This window comes from Narcine bancroftii, chromosome 4 (assembly GCF_036971445.1).
Source record: "Narcine bancroftii isolate sNarBan1 chromosome 4, sNarBan1.hap1, whole genome shotgun sequence".
Lineage (NCBI taxonomy): Eukaryota > Metazoa > Chordata > Chondrichthyes > Torpediniformes > Narcinidae > Narcine > Narcine bancroftii.
Genome location: NC_091472.1, coordinates 315,276,607 through 315,294,441, shown reverse-complemented (window position 1 = coordinate 315,294,441; position 17,835 = coordinate 315,276,607). Strand labels below are relative to the sequence as shown.

The 17,835-nt window shown below is 46.4% G+C and overlaps 1 protein-coding gene across 1 annotated transcript in view; it reads left to right on the top strand.

The window, feature by feature from the left end:
* Window positions 1–17,835, top strand: part of znf142 (zinc finger protein 142) — a 57,173-nt gene that overhangs the window by 1,223 nt on the left and 38,115 nt on the right. The window contains exons 2-3 of the mRNA XM_069936000.1: window positions 4,740–5,166; window positions 15,459–15,641. Coding sequence (XP_069792101.1) covers window positions 4,815–5,166; window positions 15,459–15,641 — 535 coding nt within the window. The 5' untranslated portion in view covers window positions 4,740–4,814. The remainder of the gene's footprint in view (window positions 1–4,739; window positions 5,167–15,458; window positions 15,642–17,835) is intronic.

Below are 17,835 nucleotides of genomic sequence, written 5' to 3'. Positions count from 1 at the left end.
CCTCCCTCTTCCCCTCCCTCTTCCCCTCCCCCTCCCTCTTCCCCTCCCTCTTCCCCTCCCTCTTCCCCTCCCTCTTCCCCTCCCCTCCCCCTCCCCTCCCTCCCCCCCTCCCCCTCCCCTCCTTCCCCTCCCCCTCCCCTCCTTCCCCTCCCCCTCCCCCTCCCTCTTCCCCTCCCCCTCCCTCTTCCCCTCCCCCTCCCTCTTCCCCTCCCCCTCCCTCTTCCCCTCCCCCTCCCCCTCCCCTCCCCCTCCCCCTCCCCCTCCCCTCCCCCTCCCTCTCCTCTCCCCCTTCCCCTCCCCTTTCCCTTCCCCTCCCCCTCCCCCTCCCCCTCCATTTCCCTCCCCCTCCCCTTTCCCTTCCCCTCCCCTTTCCCTTCCCCTCCCCTTTCCCTTCCCCTCCCCCTCCCCCTCCCCTTCCCCCTTCCCCTCCCCCCTTCCCTCCTCCCCTTTTTTGTAGTTCAAAAAGTTGGTCTACAAAATCAGATGTGGAATCCTGGAAGTTCAGATTGAATTAGATCACCTCAAGAAATGTTTCTTTGCTGAATTAAATTCAACCCTCAGTTGGGGTCAAGATGAATAAAAAGATCTTTGAAGCTTCTTCTCATCCCATGCTCTAAAACCTGCATCTCAAACGGGGGCCTGGAAGAGGACGAGGAGACGGAAATGGACAAAGTGAACCAAAATCCAGAACCGTGTCCCAAATCGAACCCCGATCCTTCCTCCTCTCTAAATCCTTTGGCAACTTGGATGAGCCAAAAACTCCCCACATTTTGAAACGATTTCGACCCATTCAGGCCGGCCGTCTATTTCGTCAAATTGGAACGGCCGTGACATATTTCTTATATTTATTGCCCAATAAATATTGGGGTGTCACAAACCTCCATCCCCTCTTCTATTTTGAAGATAAATTTTATTTCATCCAGCTTTCTTCCCTAAAATAATATAAAAATTTCGGTAAGATATTCATTTGGACTGAATTAATACAACCGATCTTCGTCAGAGAAAGTGGTGACCATCCAGATAATATTGTCTCAGCTTGATTAAGTAAAACTGCAAAATTTTCTTGAAGGAGGCTTTTAATGTTCTTAGTTATCATGACATTTAGGGATCTAAATTGTTCTTTCACTATCTCGGGAGGGAAATTAGAGTAAAAAGTAAGAGAGCCCTTTAATTCACCTTTATGTAAATTAAAGCCAGCAAACTTACTAAAATGTGTAAGCTATAACAATATCTTTGGCATAGAGGTCTCTGGACGAGATGCAAAACGTGAGAGATCATCTGCATGTGAAGATAGCCAATGTTTAATTGTCCCTCTAAATTTGCACGTCAGGCAACAGCTAGCAGTTCCACGACGAGATCAAAAAGCAGGGACCTTAGAAGGCAACCCTGTCCAGTACCTCGATTTAATTTTTAAAAAACTTTGATTGTTGGAAATTAGTATGAATTGAAGCTATTGGGCAGGCACATAAAAGTTATATATATTGAATAAAAACTGGGCCAAAATTAAATCCTGCTAAGGTAGCGAACAGATAATCCCATTCTACCCTACCAAATGCCTTTTCAGTGTCTAAAGAGAGAATGTATTTCATTAGAATGAGTGGAAGGAGAGTGTAGAATATTTAATAGTCTGAACTCCAAAGGAAATGGGCCAATGACAATTTTTCTCAAGTAAAATATTTCAGTAACAATTGAGTCTAGACCAGTGATTCTTACCCTTCCCACTCACATCCCACCTTCAGCAATCCATGACTCATCACACTGCACTGATGGCAGAGGGATTACTTAAAGGGGGATGTGAGTGGAAAGAAAAAGGTTGAAAAGCACTGGTACAGTTGCTGGTGAGCCTTCTTCATGATTGCATTGGCGTGGCAGGTCCAGGACAGATTCTTGGAGATGTTGACACCCAGGAATTTGAAGTTCTTGACCCTCTCCACTACTGAGCCTTTGATGAGGACTGGGCTGTATTCCCCAGACTTCCTCCTGATGTCCACAATCATCTCCTTGGTTTTGCTGACATTGAGCACAAGGTTGTCGTTACAACATCGACAAGCTGATCTCTCTCCCTCCTGTACGCGTCCTCATTGCCATTTGTGATTCTGCCGACCACTGTGGTGTCATGGGCAAACTTGTAAATGGCATTGGAATTGCGCCAGGCCACACAGTCATGGGTGTTGAATGAGTAGAGCAGTGGGCTAGAACCTTGGGGTGCGCCTGTGTTGATCGTCAGTGAGGAGGAGATGTTGTTTCCAGTTCGTACTGACTGTGACCTTCCAATGAGGAAGGCAAGGATTTAGTTGCAGAGGCCCAGGGTTTGAAGTTTCTTGACCAGCACTGAGGGAATCATGGTACTGAAGGCTGAGCTATAGTCAATGAAGAGAAGTCGTATGTAGGAGTTGGTGTTTTCGAGGTGATCCAGAGCTAAGTGGAGAGCCGGTGATATTGCATCTGCTGTGGAGTGATTGTGACGATAGGTGCATTGCAGTGGGTTCAGATCCTTGCTTAGGTCCGTGTTAATTTTGGCCATGACCAGCCTCTCGAAGCGTTTCAGCACCGTAGAGGTTAGTGCTGCTGGGCGATAGTCCTTGAGACAGCTCACACTATTCTTCTCGAGCACCAGGATGATTGATGCCCTTTAGAAGCAGGTGGGAACCTCTGTCGGCAGCAATGAGGTTGAAAATGTCCGTGAACACTCCAGCTAGTTGGTTGGCGCAGATTTTCAGTACCCTGCCAGATACGCCTCAGGGCCCTGACGCCTTGCAAGGGTTCACCCTCTTGAATGATGTTCTAACATCATCCTTAAGAGACAGATACCGCAGGATTCTCAGCCTTTTCAGGGATTCTTGTAGGGACTGTTGGGTTCTCCTTCTCAAAGCGGGCAAAGAAGGTGTTCAGCTCATTGGATAATGAATCATCACGACCATCTATGATGTTCGCCCTCACTTTGAAGTGTCCTGCACTTCCTGCCATAGCTGGCGTGTATCTGTCTCTCGCTTCCTCCGGAATTGCCTCTTTGCCTCAGAAATGGTCGTACCTGGTCTTGTCGAGATCAAGATCCCTGGCCTTCAATGCCCTTGTTCTCGCCCTCAGCAGGTTGCAAATCCTCTGATTCACTCAGGACCTCTGGTTGAAGAACACCTAGTATGTGCGCATGGGCACACACTCATCCAGTTAGGTCTTGTAGAAGTCGATGACACCTGTTGCATATTCATTCAAATCTATGGATGAGTTCTTGAATATGTTCCAGTCCACCGATTCAAGGCAGATGCTCCTCTGCCTCCCTCGACCATACTTTCCCTCTCTTTACTACTGGTGCTGTGATCCTCAGTCTCTGCTTGTGCGCCAGGAGGAGAAGTACAGCCAGGTGATCGGACTTGACGAAGAGCAGTCGTGGTATGGCTCAGTCGGCGATCTTCATGGTGGTATAGCAGTGGTCGAGTGTGTTGGTTCCCCTGGTCTTGCGTGTGACGTGTGGGTGGTAATTCGACAGCGACTTCTTCAGGTTGGCCTGATTGAAGTCTCCCACCACGATGGGATGTGCTGCCTCGTGGCGCTTAATCACAGAGCTCAGTGCCAGCCTAACGTTAGCCGCGACCAGGATGATGGTGGTGAACTCCCTCGGCAGGTGGAATGAGTGATACTTGATCGCCAGATGTACCAGGTCAGGGGAGCAGGACTGAGACATGACCGTCACGTCTGTGCACCACGATAAATTGGTAATGACACCGCGTCCCCTGGTTTTTCCAGACACCGCTGTCTGGTCAGCGCGGTGGAGGGTGTAGCCCTTGGGCTGCAGCGCCGTGTCCTGAATGTCATGTTTCTGTAAAGCACATCACACAGCACTCCCTGATCCCTCTTCTGATATTGAAGTCTGGCTTGGTGTTCATCAAGTTTGTTCTCCAAGTTTGTTGGTAATGCAAAAAGCGTCTGCAGATAAACAAAGAACAGTAAACAGATATTGAATATGAACAAACTGTGCAATACAGAGAGAATAAGAAAAAAATCAATAATGTGCACAAGTCAGAGACCTTAAATGGGTCCCTGATGGAGTTTGTCATTGAGGAGTCTGATGGTGGAGGGGGAGCAGCTGTTACTGAACCTGGCGGGTGCGAGTCTTGTGACACCGAGACCTCTTTCCTGATGGCCTTGTTTACATGTGCACGTTGAGCACAGTTTTTTTCTTGCACCACCAAGAAGTGGTCATTCTGCCTGGCCCACAGGATAAAAAGAATCTCGGGGTTGTACGTGATGTCATGTATGTACACTGACAATCAATCTGAAATCTGATCATGGCTGGTCTGACCGTGAACTCAGCTGCATTGACCTGGCAAGTTGCCCGCAACCCTTAAGAATCCTATTCCTCAAATACCCATCTGTACATTTTATTTACAAAGCGGGGTTGTTCTCGATGGAGTGCAGGAAGCTGAGGAGTGACCTTCTATCGCAGGCCGTAGCTCCTGTGTGCTGAAACAAGTATCAGTCTCCCTCTTTTGCTTGTCCAAGTGGTCAGTTTATCAGCCACTTACTGCTGAAGATCCCATCATTTTCAATTCCTCTCTCAAATCTCCCCATTTCTTTCTCTGCTTCAAGAGGTATAATGATGGCTTTTGTAGTTCTCCATGAAGCAGTAGTCCTTCCATTTAATTTTAAATGAATTTTTTTTCATCAACTCCTTGGATTATTTTGTCACTTCTATCCCTGTCCCCATATTTACTCCATCAAAACCTTTTCCTTCTCCACAGGTTTCTGTTCTGAGAGGGATTGGACTTGGGTGAGAAAGGAGGGAGCAGCCAAATCGAGCTGGTGCGGAGGTCAAGATGGAAGATCAAGGCATAGCAGACGGTGGCAGTAGCTACACGGACTTTGCCCCTGAGCAGGAGTATGCACTGCAGGGCATTGTGGAGCTGGGCGATGGATCACGTCCTCTCCAGGACGGTGGTTGCTTTGGCGTGGAGATCGGGGGCCTTGCGACGACAGTGGGGAGCGGGCGGAGTTCCGATCGTCTCGGCCAGCCTGGTCTTGGAGATGCACAGCAAGCGGTGACCCTGGAGGTGACTGTACCGTCCACGCAAGAGCTGCCAGAAAGTAGCCAAGGAGGTGATGGGAAGGCCCTCTTGGTGCAAACGTCCCCGTGGCACGAAAAGACGAGGGTCATCGACAACCAGCCAGGTATTTCAGCTTGGTCTCCCCTCCCACAAGGAGCGCTGTGATGGAGACTTGCGTGCTGTCGGCATGGTCTGTGAAGAGCTACTATATACGTAGATAGCCACCAGCTGCAGACACTGGAATCTGGAGCAACAAACATCTGCTGGAGGAACTCAGCAGGTTGAGCAGTGGTAGAAAAACTAGGGTGGTGTTTCAGGCTGGAACCCTTCAAGTCTTCATCTAGTACTGATGAAGGGTTCCTATTAAAACATCAGCCACTGATGCTGCTTGATCTGCTAGGTTCCTCCAGTAGATTGATTGTTGCTATAAATGACCACAGCCCAGCATAAACAGAAGTTAGTGGCCAGGTCTGTCCAATCTTCAGGCATATTTCTTTTTTTAGTTCTAGAACGGTTGGAAGTGGAGAGGAATCTCTGGGGCTTGCAGAGTCGGAGGGGAGGTGACACGGAGAGAGTTGAAAGCAAGAGGGAATCTTTGAAGACCTCAGAAGCCTCTGCATGCTAGGCCACATGAGTGGAAAGAAATGCTGCAAAAGCTTTTCAGTTTTGTGACCTTTCATCGGAATTGCCTTGCTTGACCTGTTGAGGATTTCTGGCAGCTTCTATTTTCGTTTACTTTCCATCAACTAAAATTTTTTAACTTTTAAAGTCACTTGTCAGATCCAATGGTAGGGGACTTTAGGACAAGAGGGCATAATTTCTGGATAAAAGGACGTAAATTTAAAACGGATGCAGAAAAATGTCTTTAGTCAGAGGGTCGTGAGTCTGTGGACCTTGTTGTCACAGGTGGCTGTGGAAGCGAGGTCGTTGGGTGTATTTAAGGCAGAGATTGACAGGTATTTGATAAGGCAGGGAGAAGACGGGGGAGTGGGAGGATGGATCAGCTCATGATTAGAATAGCGGAGTAGACTCGATGGACCAACCTCTGCTCCTATATCTTGTGATCCGGAACCAGTGTGATCCTGGTGTGTTTGGTGATTGCTGCAAGTTAGGGTAAAGGTTTTGATGAGCTCATTTACGGGCTCAATTTTAGCATTTAAGCAAAATTTGGACAGGTACATGGATGGGAGGGGTATGGAGGGATACAAACTGGGTGCAGGTCTTTGGGAAAAATAATAGTGCTGAATAATAGTTTAGCAGAGACCAGAAGGGTAAAAGGGGTCTGTTTATGTGCTGTAATGTTTTATGATCAAGGAAATGGAAAGTTGTTCTGAAGAGCACTGGAATCATTGAATTTGTTCACAGTTGATCTGTGATCTGATCTGTGAGTTGAAGACAAGAGGTCAGAACTTCAGGATTGAAGGCCGTCCTCTGAGAACAGAGATGCAGAGGAATTTCTTCAGCCAGAGAATGGTGAAGCTGTGGAATTTGTTGCCACAGGCGGTTGTGGAGGCTGGGTTATTGGGCATATTTAAGGTAGAGATTGATAGGTTCTCGATTAGCCAGGGCATCAAAGGTTATGGGGAGAAGGCCGGGCAGTGGGGCTGAGTAGGAGAATGGATCACCTCATGAATAAATGGCGGGTAGACTCAATGGGGTGAATATCCTATTTCTGCTCTCATGTCTTATGGTCAAGTCATTTAGGGATTATTCCCAGTAATTTGGTGTAACTTGCATACATGATCCTTGGGGAGGGAAAGGAAGACTCTCCCGTTTAGAACTCTCCTCTCCCCCACCCCCCCCCCCCCCCCCGGCCCCCGATCAAACTGTACTGGGTAAATGTTAAACAAGAAAATCTGCAGATACTGTGGTCGAGTGCAACGCACCAATGTGCTGGAGAAACTCAGCAGGTCAAACATCATCCATAGGAAGTAAAGGGTAACAAACCTTTCGAGGAATACACGGAAATGCTGAAGCAACTCAACTGGTCTTCCTGTGGACACAGTGAGACCTGCCGAGTCCCTCCATCATTTCTGTGTTTCCACTTCAATCACAATGTCTGCAGACTTTCGTGTTTCCTGATGACCTCTTGCTGCGTGGCCTGCTGAGTTTCTCCAGCTTGCTTGTATAATTTCGTACGTGTGTCTGGGGTTGCCCAAAGGATGGCAACTTGCCTTGGGTGCTGGGGGAGGTGTGAAATTCTATTCATTCTGTTCCCAATAGCAGAGCATGGTGAACAAGCTTCTGTCGTTCAGCTAAATTGTGGCTGATGGTGGCTTGTGTGCATCTTCACTCCATTGCCTTGGATCTATTATCCATCTTATAAAGTAAAACTGTTGGAAATACTTAGCAGGTCCAGGCAGCAACATAGGTTGAGAAACACTTAACATAGGAACATAGGAAGTAGGAACAGGAGTCGGCCAGAAATGGCCCATCGAGCCTGCTCTGCCATTCAATACGATCATGGCTGATCTAATTTATGACCTAACTCCACCTACCTGCCTCTCCCCATATCCCCTAATTCCTCTATCATGTAAAAATTTATCGAACCGAATTTTAAATATGTTTAATGAGGCAGCCTCAACCACTTCCCTGGTTAGAGAATTCCAAACATTCACTACTCTCTGGGAAAAACTATTTTTCCTCATCTCTGTCCTAAATCTATTCCCCCGAATCTTGAGACTGTGTCCTCTCGTTTTAGTTTCCCCGGCCAGCTCAAAAAACCTTCCTACATCTATCCTATCCATACCCTTCATAATCCTATATGTTTCTATAAGATCTCCTCTCATTCTTCTGAACTCGAGCGAATACAATCCTAGACGATTTAATCTTTCATCATAAGTCAACCCCTTCATCCCAGGGATCAACCTAGTAAACCTCCTCTGGACCGTCTCCAAAGCCAGTATATCCTTCCTCAAATATGGAGACCAGAACTGGACATAGTACTCCAGGTGGGGTCTCACCAGTACCTTATACAGTTGCAACATTACCTCCCTACTCCTGAATTCAATTCCTCTAGCGATGAAGGCCAATATTCCATTTACCTTCTTAATAACCTGCTGCACCTGCAACCTAACGTTTTGCGATTCATGCACAAGCCCTCCCAAGTCCCTCTGCACAACAGCAGGCTGTAGTTTTTCCTGATTAAAGCTTGGTCTCATTTTCCGACTGAGTTCCACGTGGCCTGTATTTTGATTTGGGAACTGTTTCTAATTTCAAGGTTTAAGGTTCCTTTTATTTTCACCCAATAATACATTAAAAAAGTAACATGCATAATATACTTCTGCCTGCTGTAAGGCAAACAAAGAGTCACCATTACGTGGGTAGGAAAGGTGAGGAGATCCTGCAAGGAGAGTTCAGGGAGTTAGGCACTAGGTTGAAGGACAGGACCCCCAGGGGCGTGATCTCAGGATTGCTACCCGTGTCGCATGCTAGTGGGGTTAGAAATAGTAGGATAATGCAGCTTAACATGTGGCTAAGGAGGACTTCAGTTTTCTGGATCATTTGCTCTCTTCCAGGGAAGGTGGGATTTATTCCGATGGGACAGTTTGCATCTGAACTGGAGGGGGACTAATATTGGAAGGTTTGCTCGTGCTCCAGTGGGTTTAAACTACATTTGCAGAGAGAGGGGAACCAGAGCAGATAGAGGAGTGGAGGAGAGGAAAAATGGTGTGAAAATTGGATGTACCTTAGAGGTCAATGGGTTGAATGTGGTGGCAATGTTCTCAGGTGTATCTATTTCAATACAAGGAGTATTGTAGGAAAGGCAGACAAGCTTAGAGTGTGCATTGGCACATGGAATTATGACATTAGTGGAACTTGATTGCAGGAGGGGCAGGACTGGCAGCTCACTGTTCCAGGCTTTCATTGCTTTAGACATGATTGAACAGGGGTTATGAAAGGGGGAGGAATGGCATTGCTCATCAGGAAAAATATAACAGCTGTGCTCAGTCAGGACAGACCAGAGGGCTCATCTATTGAGCCTATATGGGTGGAGCTGAGGAACTGGAAAGGTACGACCACACTCATGGGTTTGTATTATAGACTACCCAATAGTCAGTGAGAATTGGAGGATCAAATCTGTAGAGAGATAGCTGACAACTGCAGGAAACATGAGGTTGTGATAGTAGGATATTTTAACTTTCCACATTTTGACTGGGACTCCCATACTGTAAAAGGGCTGGACAGCTTAGAGTTTGTCAAATGTGTTGAGGAAGGTTTTCTAAATCAAAATATAGAGGTACGAACTAGACAGAGTGCAATACTGGATCTCCTATTATGGAACAAGACAGGATAGGAGACAGAAGTATGTATAGCTGAACATTTTGGGTCCAGTGATCGTAATGCCATTAGTATCAAGTTAATTATGGAGAAGGATGGGTCTGAGGCTTGGGTTGATATTCTAAATTGGAAAAAAGCCAACTTTGAGGAAATTTGAAGGAATCTAGAATGCATGGATTGGGATGTTGTTTTCGGGCAAGAATGTTCGAGGTAAATGGAGAACTTTTGGAGGTAAAATTTTGAGAGTACAGAGTTTGTACGTGCCTATTAGCATTAAAGGCAAGTTTAGAAGGCATAGAGAGCCTTGGGCTTTGAGAGATATGGGGATCTGGTTTGGAAGAAGGAGAAGTGTAGAGCAAATATAGACAACATGGAGCAAATGAGGTATTTGAGGAGCTAGAAGAACCTCAAGAAAGAAATCAGGAAGGTTAAAAGAAGACATGAGGTTGCCTTGGCAGAGAATGTAAGTGTTTCTATCAGAACATTATGACCAAAAGGATAGTAAGGGTCAAAAATTGGTCTCCTTGAAGATCAGAGTGGTTGGCTTTGGAGCCAAATGAAACAGAGGAGATTGTAAATTTTTTTTTCATCAGTGTTCACTCAGGAAACAGACACAGAGTCATGGGAAGTAAGGAAAATAAGCAGTGAGGTTATGGAACTCATACAAATTAAAGAGGAGGAATTGCTTGCTGCCTTAAAGCAAATAAGGGTGGATAAATCCCCAGGGCCTGACAAGATATTCATCAGCCCTTGAGGGAGGCTAATATAGAAATTGCAGCGGCTCTGGCAGAATTCTTTAGCCACAGGTGAGGTGCTGGAGGATTGGAGGGAAGCTCATCTTGTTCCATTGTTTAAAAAAGAATTCAAAAGTAACCCTGGAAATTATAGGGCGATGAGCCTGACATCAGTTGTAGGTAAATTATTGGAAGGTGTTCTAAGAGATTGGATAAACAATTATTTGGAAAGCCAGAAACTGATTAGGGATAGTCAACATGGCTTTGTGCGTGGTAGGTTGTGTTTAACCAATCTTATAGAGTTTTTTGAGGAGGTTACCAGGAAAGTTGACGAAGGGAAGGCTGTGGATGTTGTCTACATGGATTTTAGAAAGGCCTTTGACAACATGGGAGGTTAGTCAGGAAGGTTCAGATGCTGGGTATTCATGGTGAAGAAGTGAACGGATTCATCAATGTCTGGACAAGAGAAGCCAGAGAGTAATGTTGGATGATGCTTCTCAGACCGGAGGCCTGTGACTAGTGGTGCCTCAGGGATTGGTGCTGGAACCATTGTTGTTTGTTGTCAATAATGATCTGGATGATAATGTGGTAAATTGGATCAGCAAGTTTGCAGATGACACTAAGATTGGAGACGTGGTGGACAGTGAGGAAGGTTTTCAAAGGTTGCAGAGGGATCTGGACCAGCTGGAAAAATGGGCTGCAAAATGGCCGATGGAATTTAATGCAGGCAAGTGTGAGGTGTTGCACTTTGGAAGGACAAACCAAGAAAGGACGTATATGGTAAATGTTCGGGCACTGAGGAGTGCGGTAGAACAGAGGGATCTGGGAAGACAGAGATATAATTTCCTGAAGGTGGTGGCATGGGTGGACAGGGTTGTAAAGAGAACTTTTGGCATCTTGGCCGTCATAAATCAAAGTATTGAGTCCAGGAGTTGGGATGTTATGGTAAAGTTGTATAAGATATTGGTGAGGCCAAATTTGGAGGATTGTGTACAGTTTTGGTCACCTAACTACAGGAAAGATATCAATAAGATAGAAAGAAGGCAGAGGAGATTTACTAGGATGTTGCCCGGATTTCAGGAACTGAGTTACAGGGAAAGGTTTAACTGGTTAGGACTTTATTCCCTGGAGAGTAGAAGAAAGAGGGAGTTTTGATCGAGGTATTTAAAATGATGAGGGGGACAGACAGAGTAAATGTAGGTCGGCTTTTTCCACTGAGGGGAGGCGAGATACAAACCAGACAACATCAGTTTAGAGTGAAAGGGGAAAAGTTTAGGGGGAACTTCTTCGCACAGTGAATGGTGGGGGTGTAGAACAAGCTGCCAGCTGAAGTGAATGTGGGCTCCATGTTAACATTTAAGAAGAATTTGGACAGGTACATGGATGGGAGGGGTATGGAGGGCTATGGACTCGGTGCCTATGGGACCAGGCAGAAAAAATGGATTGGCACAGACAAGAAAGGCCTGTTTCTGTACTACTATGGGAAAAAAGAGGATTACCTGAAGCCCCTCACCAATAGGAGAGATAGAGACCCTTCAGTCACTGTGTGTCTGTCCCGCTGGAGGAAACCCCATTGACTCTCAGTGTCTTTGAAGGGACTCTCTTTTGCTTCTCTTTCTCCTATTGTTGGGGACCTCTGCAGCCGCACGGACCACTGTCAGATTCCTCAGCAACCTGAGCTCCAGCTCCAGATTTCTGCTAAAATGAGAAGAGGGTCGTCCTTGGATCACCCCTCAATGTCTTGCTCTTACTTTAGGGCTATGTAATCCTGTCGTCCACTAACTAGTGCTATGAGACAATGTGCTGCCAACCTGCCTCTGCACTTGATTCTGTCAAGTCACTGTGCTTCTCTAAGCTCAACTGGCTCACGAGGAAACTAGCACTGACTAACCCACACATGATACAGAATCCACTCTAGGTGGCTAGCTCTAAACGCTGGATCCCACCATCACAGCCCCTCGCCACCTATCTCATCCGTTCGGGTCTCTTCCTTGATCTTAAATACTTCTTTACATACTGCAGACCGCCTGTAACACCATGGGTCACCAGTGTACAGGGTGGGGATGGCCATTTCCCAGACTTCAGCCTTCGAAGTTGTACTAACCCATATATTCCTTAAAAAGCCTGGTGCAGGGGGTGGGGGTGGGGGGGGGGAGCTAGACACCCTGTAGAATGAAAAATAAGACTTGTCAAAGGGCAGATGAATTCCCTTGTAGGGTCAACGACCGTCTAGCAAACACGTGTCATGAAGCACGGAAAGGGCATCCCTTGCATCAAAGTTTCATCTGGTCATTCACTGCAACAGAGCTTCCCCCAGCTGTCTTGGACCTCATCAGGCCACTGGATCCAGGAGGAGGGGATGTTGAGAGGGTGGGTCTGGACCTGTTCAACCCCTACTCACCTAAATCCATTCATGTACATGCTGTTCCTTCCTGAGGAGTGGGGTATCCTCATATCAAACTCTACAAACTGACTGAAAGGAACCATCATCATCCTTTGGGATGGATATAGCCAGAAGAAAAAAGAAGATTCCTTAAAAAGTACTAAACTCTCTTAACCTTGAAACCCTCTATTTTTCTTCCATCCATGTACCTGTCTAAGAGTTTTTTAAATGCCCCTAATGTTTCAGCTTCATTCCAGACACCCACAACTCTGTTTAAAAAAAAAACATGAACTTACCCCTGACATCTCCCCTAAACTTCCCTCCCTACACTTTGTACATGTGTCCTCTGGTGTTTGCTGTTCCTGCCCTGGGAAAAAGGTGCTGACTTCCCACCTTATCAATGCCTCTCAGAATCTTGTAGACCTCTATCAAGTCTCCTCTCATCCTTCTACACTCCAAAGAGAAAAGTCCCAGCTCTGCGAACCTTGCCTCATAAGACTTGTTTCCAATCCAGGAAACATCCTGGTAAATCTCCTCTGCAACCTCTCCAGAGCTTTGAGGACCATGACCATTTGACTGATCATCTCTGCAGTCACTCAGTGGCCACTTGCTCTCCCAGCTTGGGAGATGGGCCTAGATGGTGGGAGAAGTGCCCCTGTCTGGCACAGAGTGTGGTGGGCGCTGGCTTGGGGGGGAGGTGCATGCAGTGAAGAACTCTCCCTGGCACAAGCTGTGAAGGAGCATGACGCCTCGTGTCGTAGCTGCAGTGGCGATGGCGGCGAGCGACCCGGCCACTGGGGAGATGGCTCCGTGGTGAAGGCCATCTCCTGCCCTTACCGGACATGCAGGCTGATGTTCCTGACCACAGCGGAGATGGATGAGCACCTGTGTGTCCACTACCCATTCTGCTGTGACCAGCGTGATGTCATGTGCTCCAGCGCCAAACTCTTGGCACAACACAAGAAGCGCAGGTGCCTGAAGACTTAAAATTTCAAGTATGAACTTTGCTCCTTTGAGAGGGTGGTCCCCATGACCTGAACAAGCACTACAGTGTGAAGCATCGAGACAAGGCGGCACATGTCTGCAATACATGTGACTTTATCAGCTGCTATCGCAAGATTTTGAAGAAACACCTGACTATGCACTCTGGTGACCACAGTTTGATAGTTTCAGTTAGTGCCAGGCTGACGTACTGCAAATTCCAATCCCATTGTGGTAAATCAATTTCAGGAAACCCCTGTCTCATGCACTTTCTCTGAACGTATCACTTCCAGTCACCTTCCTGGCATGGCCTCCAACCTCATTGTTTCCCAACCCCGCACTACTTGTTTCTACCTCCTACCAAAGGTCCACAAACCCAGTTGTCCCAGCAGACCCATCATCTCCGCGTGCTCCTGCCCCATCAAGCTGGTAGCCACTTATATTGACTTAGTCCAGTCCCTCCCCACCTTCTTCCACCATACTTCACTGCCATCCATCATTTCAACAACTTCCAGTTCTCTGAACTCAATCCCTTCATCTTTACCATGAGCATCCAATCACTACACACCATCATCCCCCATACCAAAGGGCTCAAAGCCCTTCGATTCTTTCCGGACAATAGTCCCTCTCCACTACCACCCTCCTCCAGCTGGCAGAACTTTCACCCTCAATAACTTTCCTTTGAGTCATCCCACTTTCTCCTGGGCAAAGGGGTGGCCATGGGTACCTGCAAGGGCTCCAGCTATGCCTGACCTTTTGTGGGTGTGTGGAGCAATCCATGCTACAAGCCTAAACAGACAAGGCCCGTCAATTCTTCCTCCGCTACGTTGATGAGCTCATCAACTTTATCTGTTTTGCTGCCAACTTCCACCCTAACCTCAAATGCATTTCGTCCACAACTAACCCACCAACTCCCACAGCTACCTTGACTAAACCTCTTCACATCCTGTCCCCTGCAAGGACTCCATTCCTTTTTCTCAGTTCCTCTTTCTCCACAAATATTCACAACACCTCCAACCTTTGTTTCATCTGAAAGCTTACGACCCACCCTTCTACTTCATCAACAAAAATCACAGGGGTCCCATAACAGATCCTTGTGGATCCCCACTAGTCACTGATCTCAAGGCAGAATATGTTCCATCTAGTACCGCCCGCCCTCTGCCTTCTGCAGGCAAGTCTGTTCTGAATTGAAGCTGCCGATGTTCTATGGATCTCGTGTCTTTCTGAATTAGCTTAGCCTGGGGGAATCTTGTCAAAGCCTTGACTAAAAATCCATTTCCACTGCCCTACCTTCATCAATTCTTTTGTCACTTCCTCTAAAAACTCAATTAGGCTCGTGAGGCAAGACCTGCCCCTTACAAAGGACTGACTATCCCAAAGATTATGCTTCTCTGAATTTTTGTAAACCTGTCCCTAAGAATCTTTAATAGTTTACAAACCAAAAGACCCACTGGTTTATAATCCCCAGGATTCTCCCTATTACCTTTCTTAAATAAGGGGAACACATTTGCAGTTCTCCAGTCCTCTGGTACCTCCTTGTAGCCAGGAAGGACACAAAGATCATTGTCAATGCCCCAGCAATCTCTTCCCTCAATTCCTGTAGTAACCTGGGGTATATTAACATTTAGCGTAGTGGTTAGCGCAACACTGTTACAACGCCAATGACCAGGGTTTGAAGCCAGCGCTGTCTGTAAGGAGTTCGAACATTGTCCCTGTGTCTACGTGACTTTCCTCCGGGGCCTCTGGTTTCCTCCCACCATTCAAAATGTACCGGGGTTGTAGGTCCATGGGTATAATTTGGTGGCATGGGTTCGTAGGCCACGTGGCCTGTTACTGTGCTTTATGTCTAAATTTAAAATTAAAATGTAATGTTGTATGTCTCCTGGAGACTTATCTATCTGAATGTTTTTAAAAAGATGCAACACTTCCTCCTCTTTCACCTCGATGTGCTCCGGGCACGTTAGTCTGTTCCACACTGACATCGCGGTCATTACCTAAGGACTGATTACCTGCTGCATGTTGTTTGTATCCCTCTAGATGAGAGCGCTGAAGAGAACCATGAGCAGGAGGAGAGGACGCAGGAACCAGATAACAGCAGCTTCTTGGCACAGGCATGGCCTGGCAAGCAGAAGCTGTCTGCTGGTGAAGAGGGAGGCCTGGTGTCGGAGACTGGCTCAGAGGGTGAGAGGAGCAAAAAGAACAAACAGCGACATTTCAAAGGTGCATTAAAGATTCATGGACAGATGATATGCTCTTTACACGGTGTCTTTCCAAGCCTCAGTACTGCCCCCAAAGTACATATTCTCCATTGAAGAATCCTCACAGAAAATAGAAAACATTCCAGCACAGTTCAAGCCCATTGGTCCTTGATGTTGTCAAGTCAAGTTTATTGTCATTTGATTGTACAAGTACAACCTGTGTTCTTGCGATGCAAAACACGCAGACATAGAACACATACAGACAAACAATACATAGGCAGGACAGGTATTCATATGTACGAATAAATATTGTTTCATAATTATGACAGTCTCAGATGGTCAGTGTGAGCAGTTCCTTTGGTCGTTCAGCAGAAGAAGCTGCTCCTCAGCCTGGTGGTGCTGGCTCTGATCATCCTGGATCTCTTCCCCGACGGGAGCTGCTGAAGGATGCCGTGTGCGGGGTGGGAGAGGTCCTTACACGCCCTCTTCAGACAACGTGTGCTCTTGTGCCAACCTGCGTAAGCCTTCTCCACAACAATTTAATTTTCCTACCTCACATCCATAACCCCCTATTTTTCTATCCATGAGATTTGATAGAGGTGTAGAGAATTATGAGGGGCAAAGATAGAGGAAATGCAAGTGGTTTTTTGCATCGAGGTTGATTGAGACAAACTAGGGGGCGTGTGTTAAGGGTGAAAGGGGAAATATTTAAAGAGAACGTTAGGAATTTTGCACAGAATGGTGAGCTTGTGGGACGTGCTGCCAGCTGAAGTCGTGAATGGTGGTTCCATGTTAACATTTAGGAGAAATTTAGACAGGTAGATGTATAAGAGGGGTATGGAGGAATATGATCTGCATGCTGGTCTTTGGGGCAAGGCAGAATAATACAGTAAAAACCCCTGGTATTCACCATCTATGGAAATTGGTAGATGCCAGTTAAGTGAACTCTGGTTGCTTGAGATTGTGTGTTACATGATTGTCAAGCTAGTGGCAAGGTACATCAATTTTAAATTTCCATATTTCTAACCAATTTATTTTCCAAGATTTTTTTTGGCTGGCTGCTTGAATTTCAGATAACAGGTGTTTTACTTTAGTTTGGCACATACTAGATGGGCTGAAGAGCCTGCTTCTGTGCTGTAGTGTGCTGCAGTTCTAAGCCCCTCATCACCTTGCGTACCAATTGCAGTATATCAATGGTGTGCAGAACAATCTCAAAAGTAGGGACGATAAATTTGAAATGTAATCTGTCTTCATGAATAACTGTACAGAACCCTGCCAGAAATACTGTATAGAGCAAAGGGTGAGGTTTAGAATCAGGAAATTAAACTAATTAATATTACTAAAAAATAATATCTCAGAATTGGGCCCTGAGGCAGGCAAGACTACCAGCCACCATCATATCACCTTCCACTGGAACTCTATCAAGAACGTCCTGGTCGGCTGCATCACAGTGGGATATCGGTTTCTGCAGAGAAATGAATCCGAGGTCAATCCACAAGACCATAAAAGTGGCAGAGAGGATCACTGTGGGTCTCCCTCCCCTGCCCCCCAATCAATGTTATCTCCCAGGATAGATGTCTGAAGAGGGTGCATAAAATCACTGAGGACCCCTTCCATCCTGAACGCAGCATCTTCCAGCTGTTCCCGACGGGGAAGAGATCCAGGAGGATCAGAGCCAGCCCCACCAGGCTGAGGAACAGCTTATTCCCACAGGCAGTGAGAATCGACCAAAAACACTGCTCACCCTGACCATCCGAGACTCTCATGTTTACAAAACAATATTTAAATACATGATTACTTGTCCTGCATATCTATTGTTTGTCTGCATGTGTCTTATGTCTGTTTGTGTGTCAACATGTTTTGCACTGAGGACCAGAGAATGCTGCTTCGTCAAGTTGTATGTGTACAATCAGATGACAATAAACTTGACCTGCAATCCACCGTGTCCATTGCTGCCCATTAACTAATTATAGTAAGCCCACCTTTCAAGTTTATTATCATCCATTGTGTAAGTACAGCCCTATCCAGTCCTCGATGCAAAAAAAATTTAAAACATACAGACAGACACACCACATGTACAGACAAACAATACATATAGGACACTATGGCACAGTACAGGCTCTTTGGTCCTCAATGTTGTTCCGACCCATATATCCCTTTCTAAAAAAAAAGTACAAAACCCTCCCTAACCCGTAACTCTCTATTTTTCTTCCGTC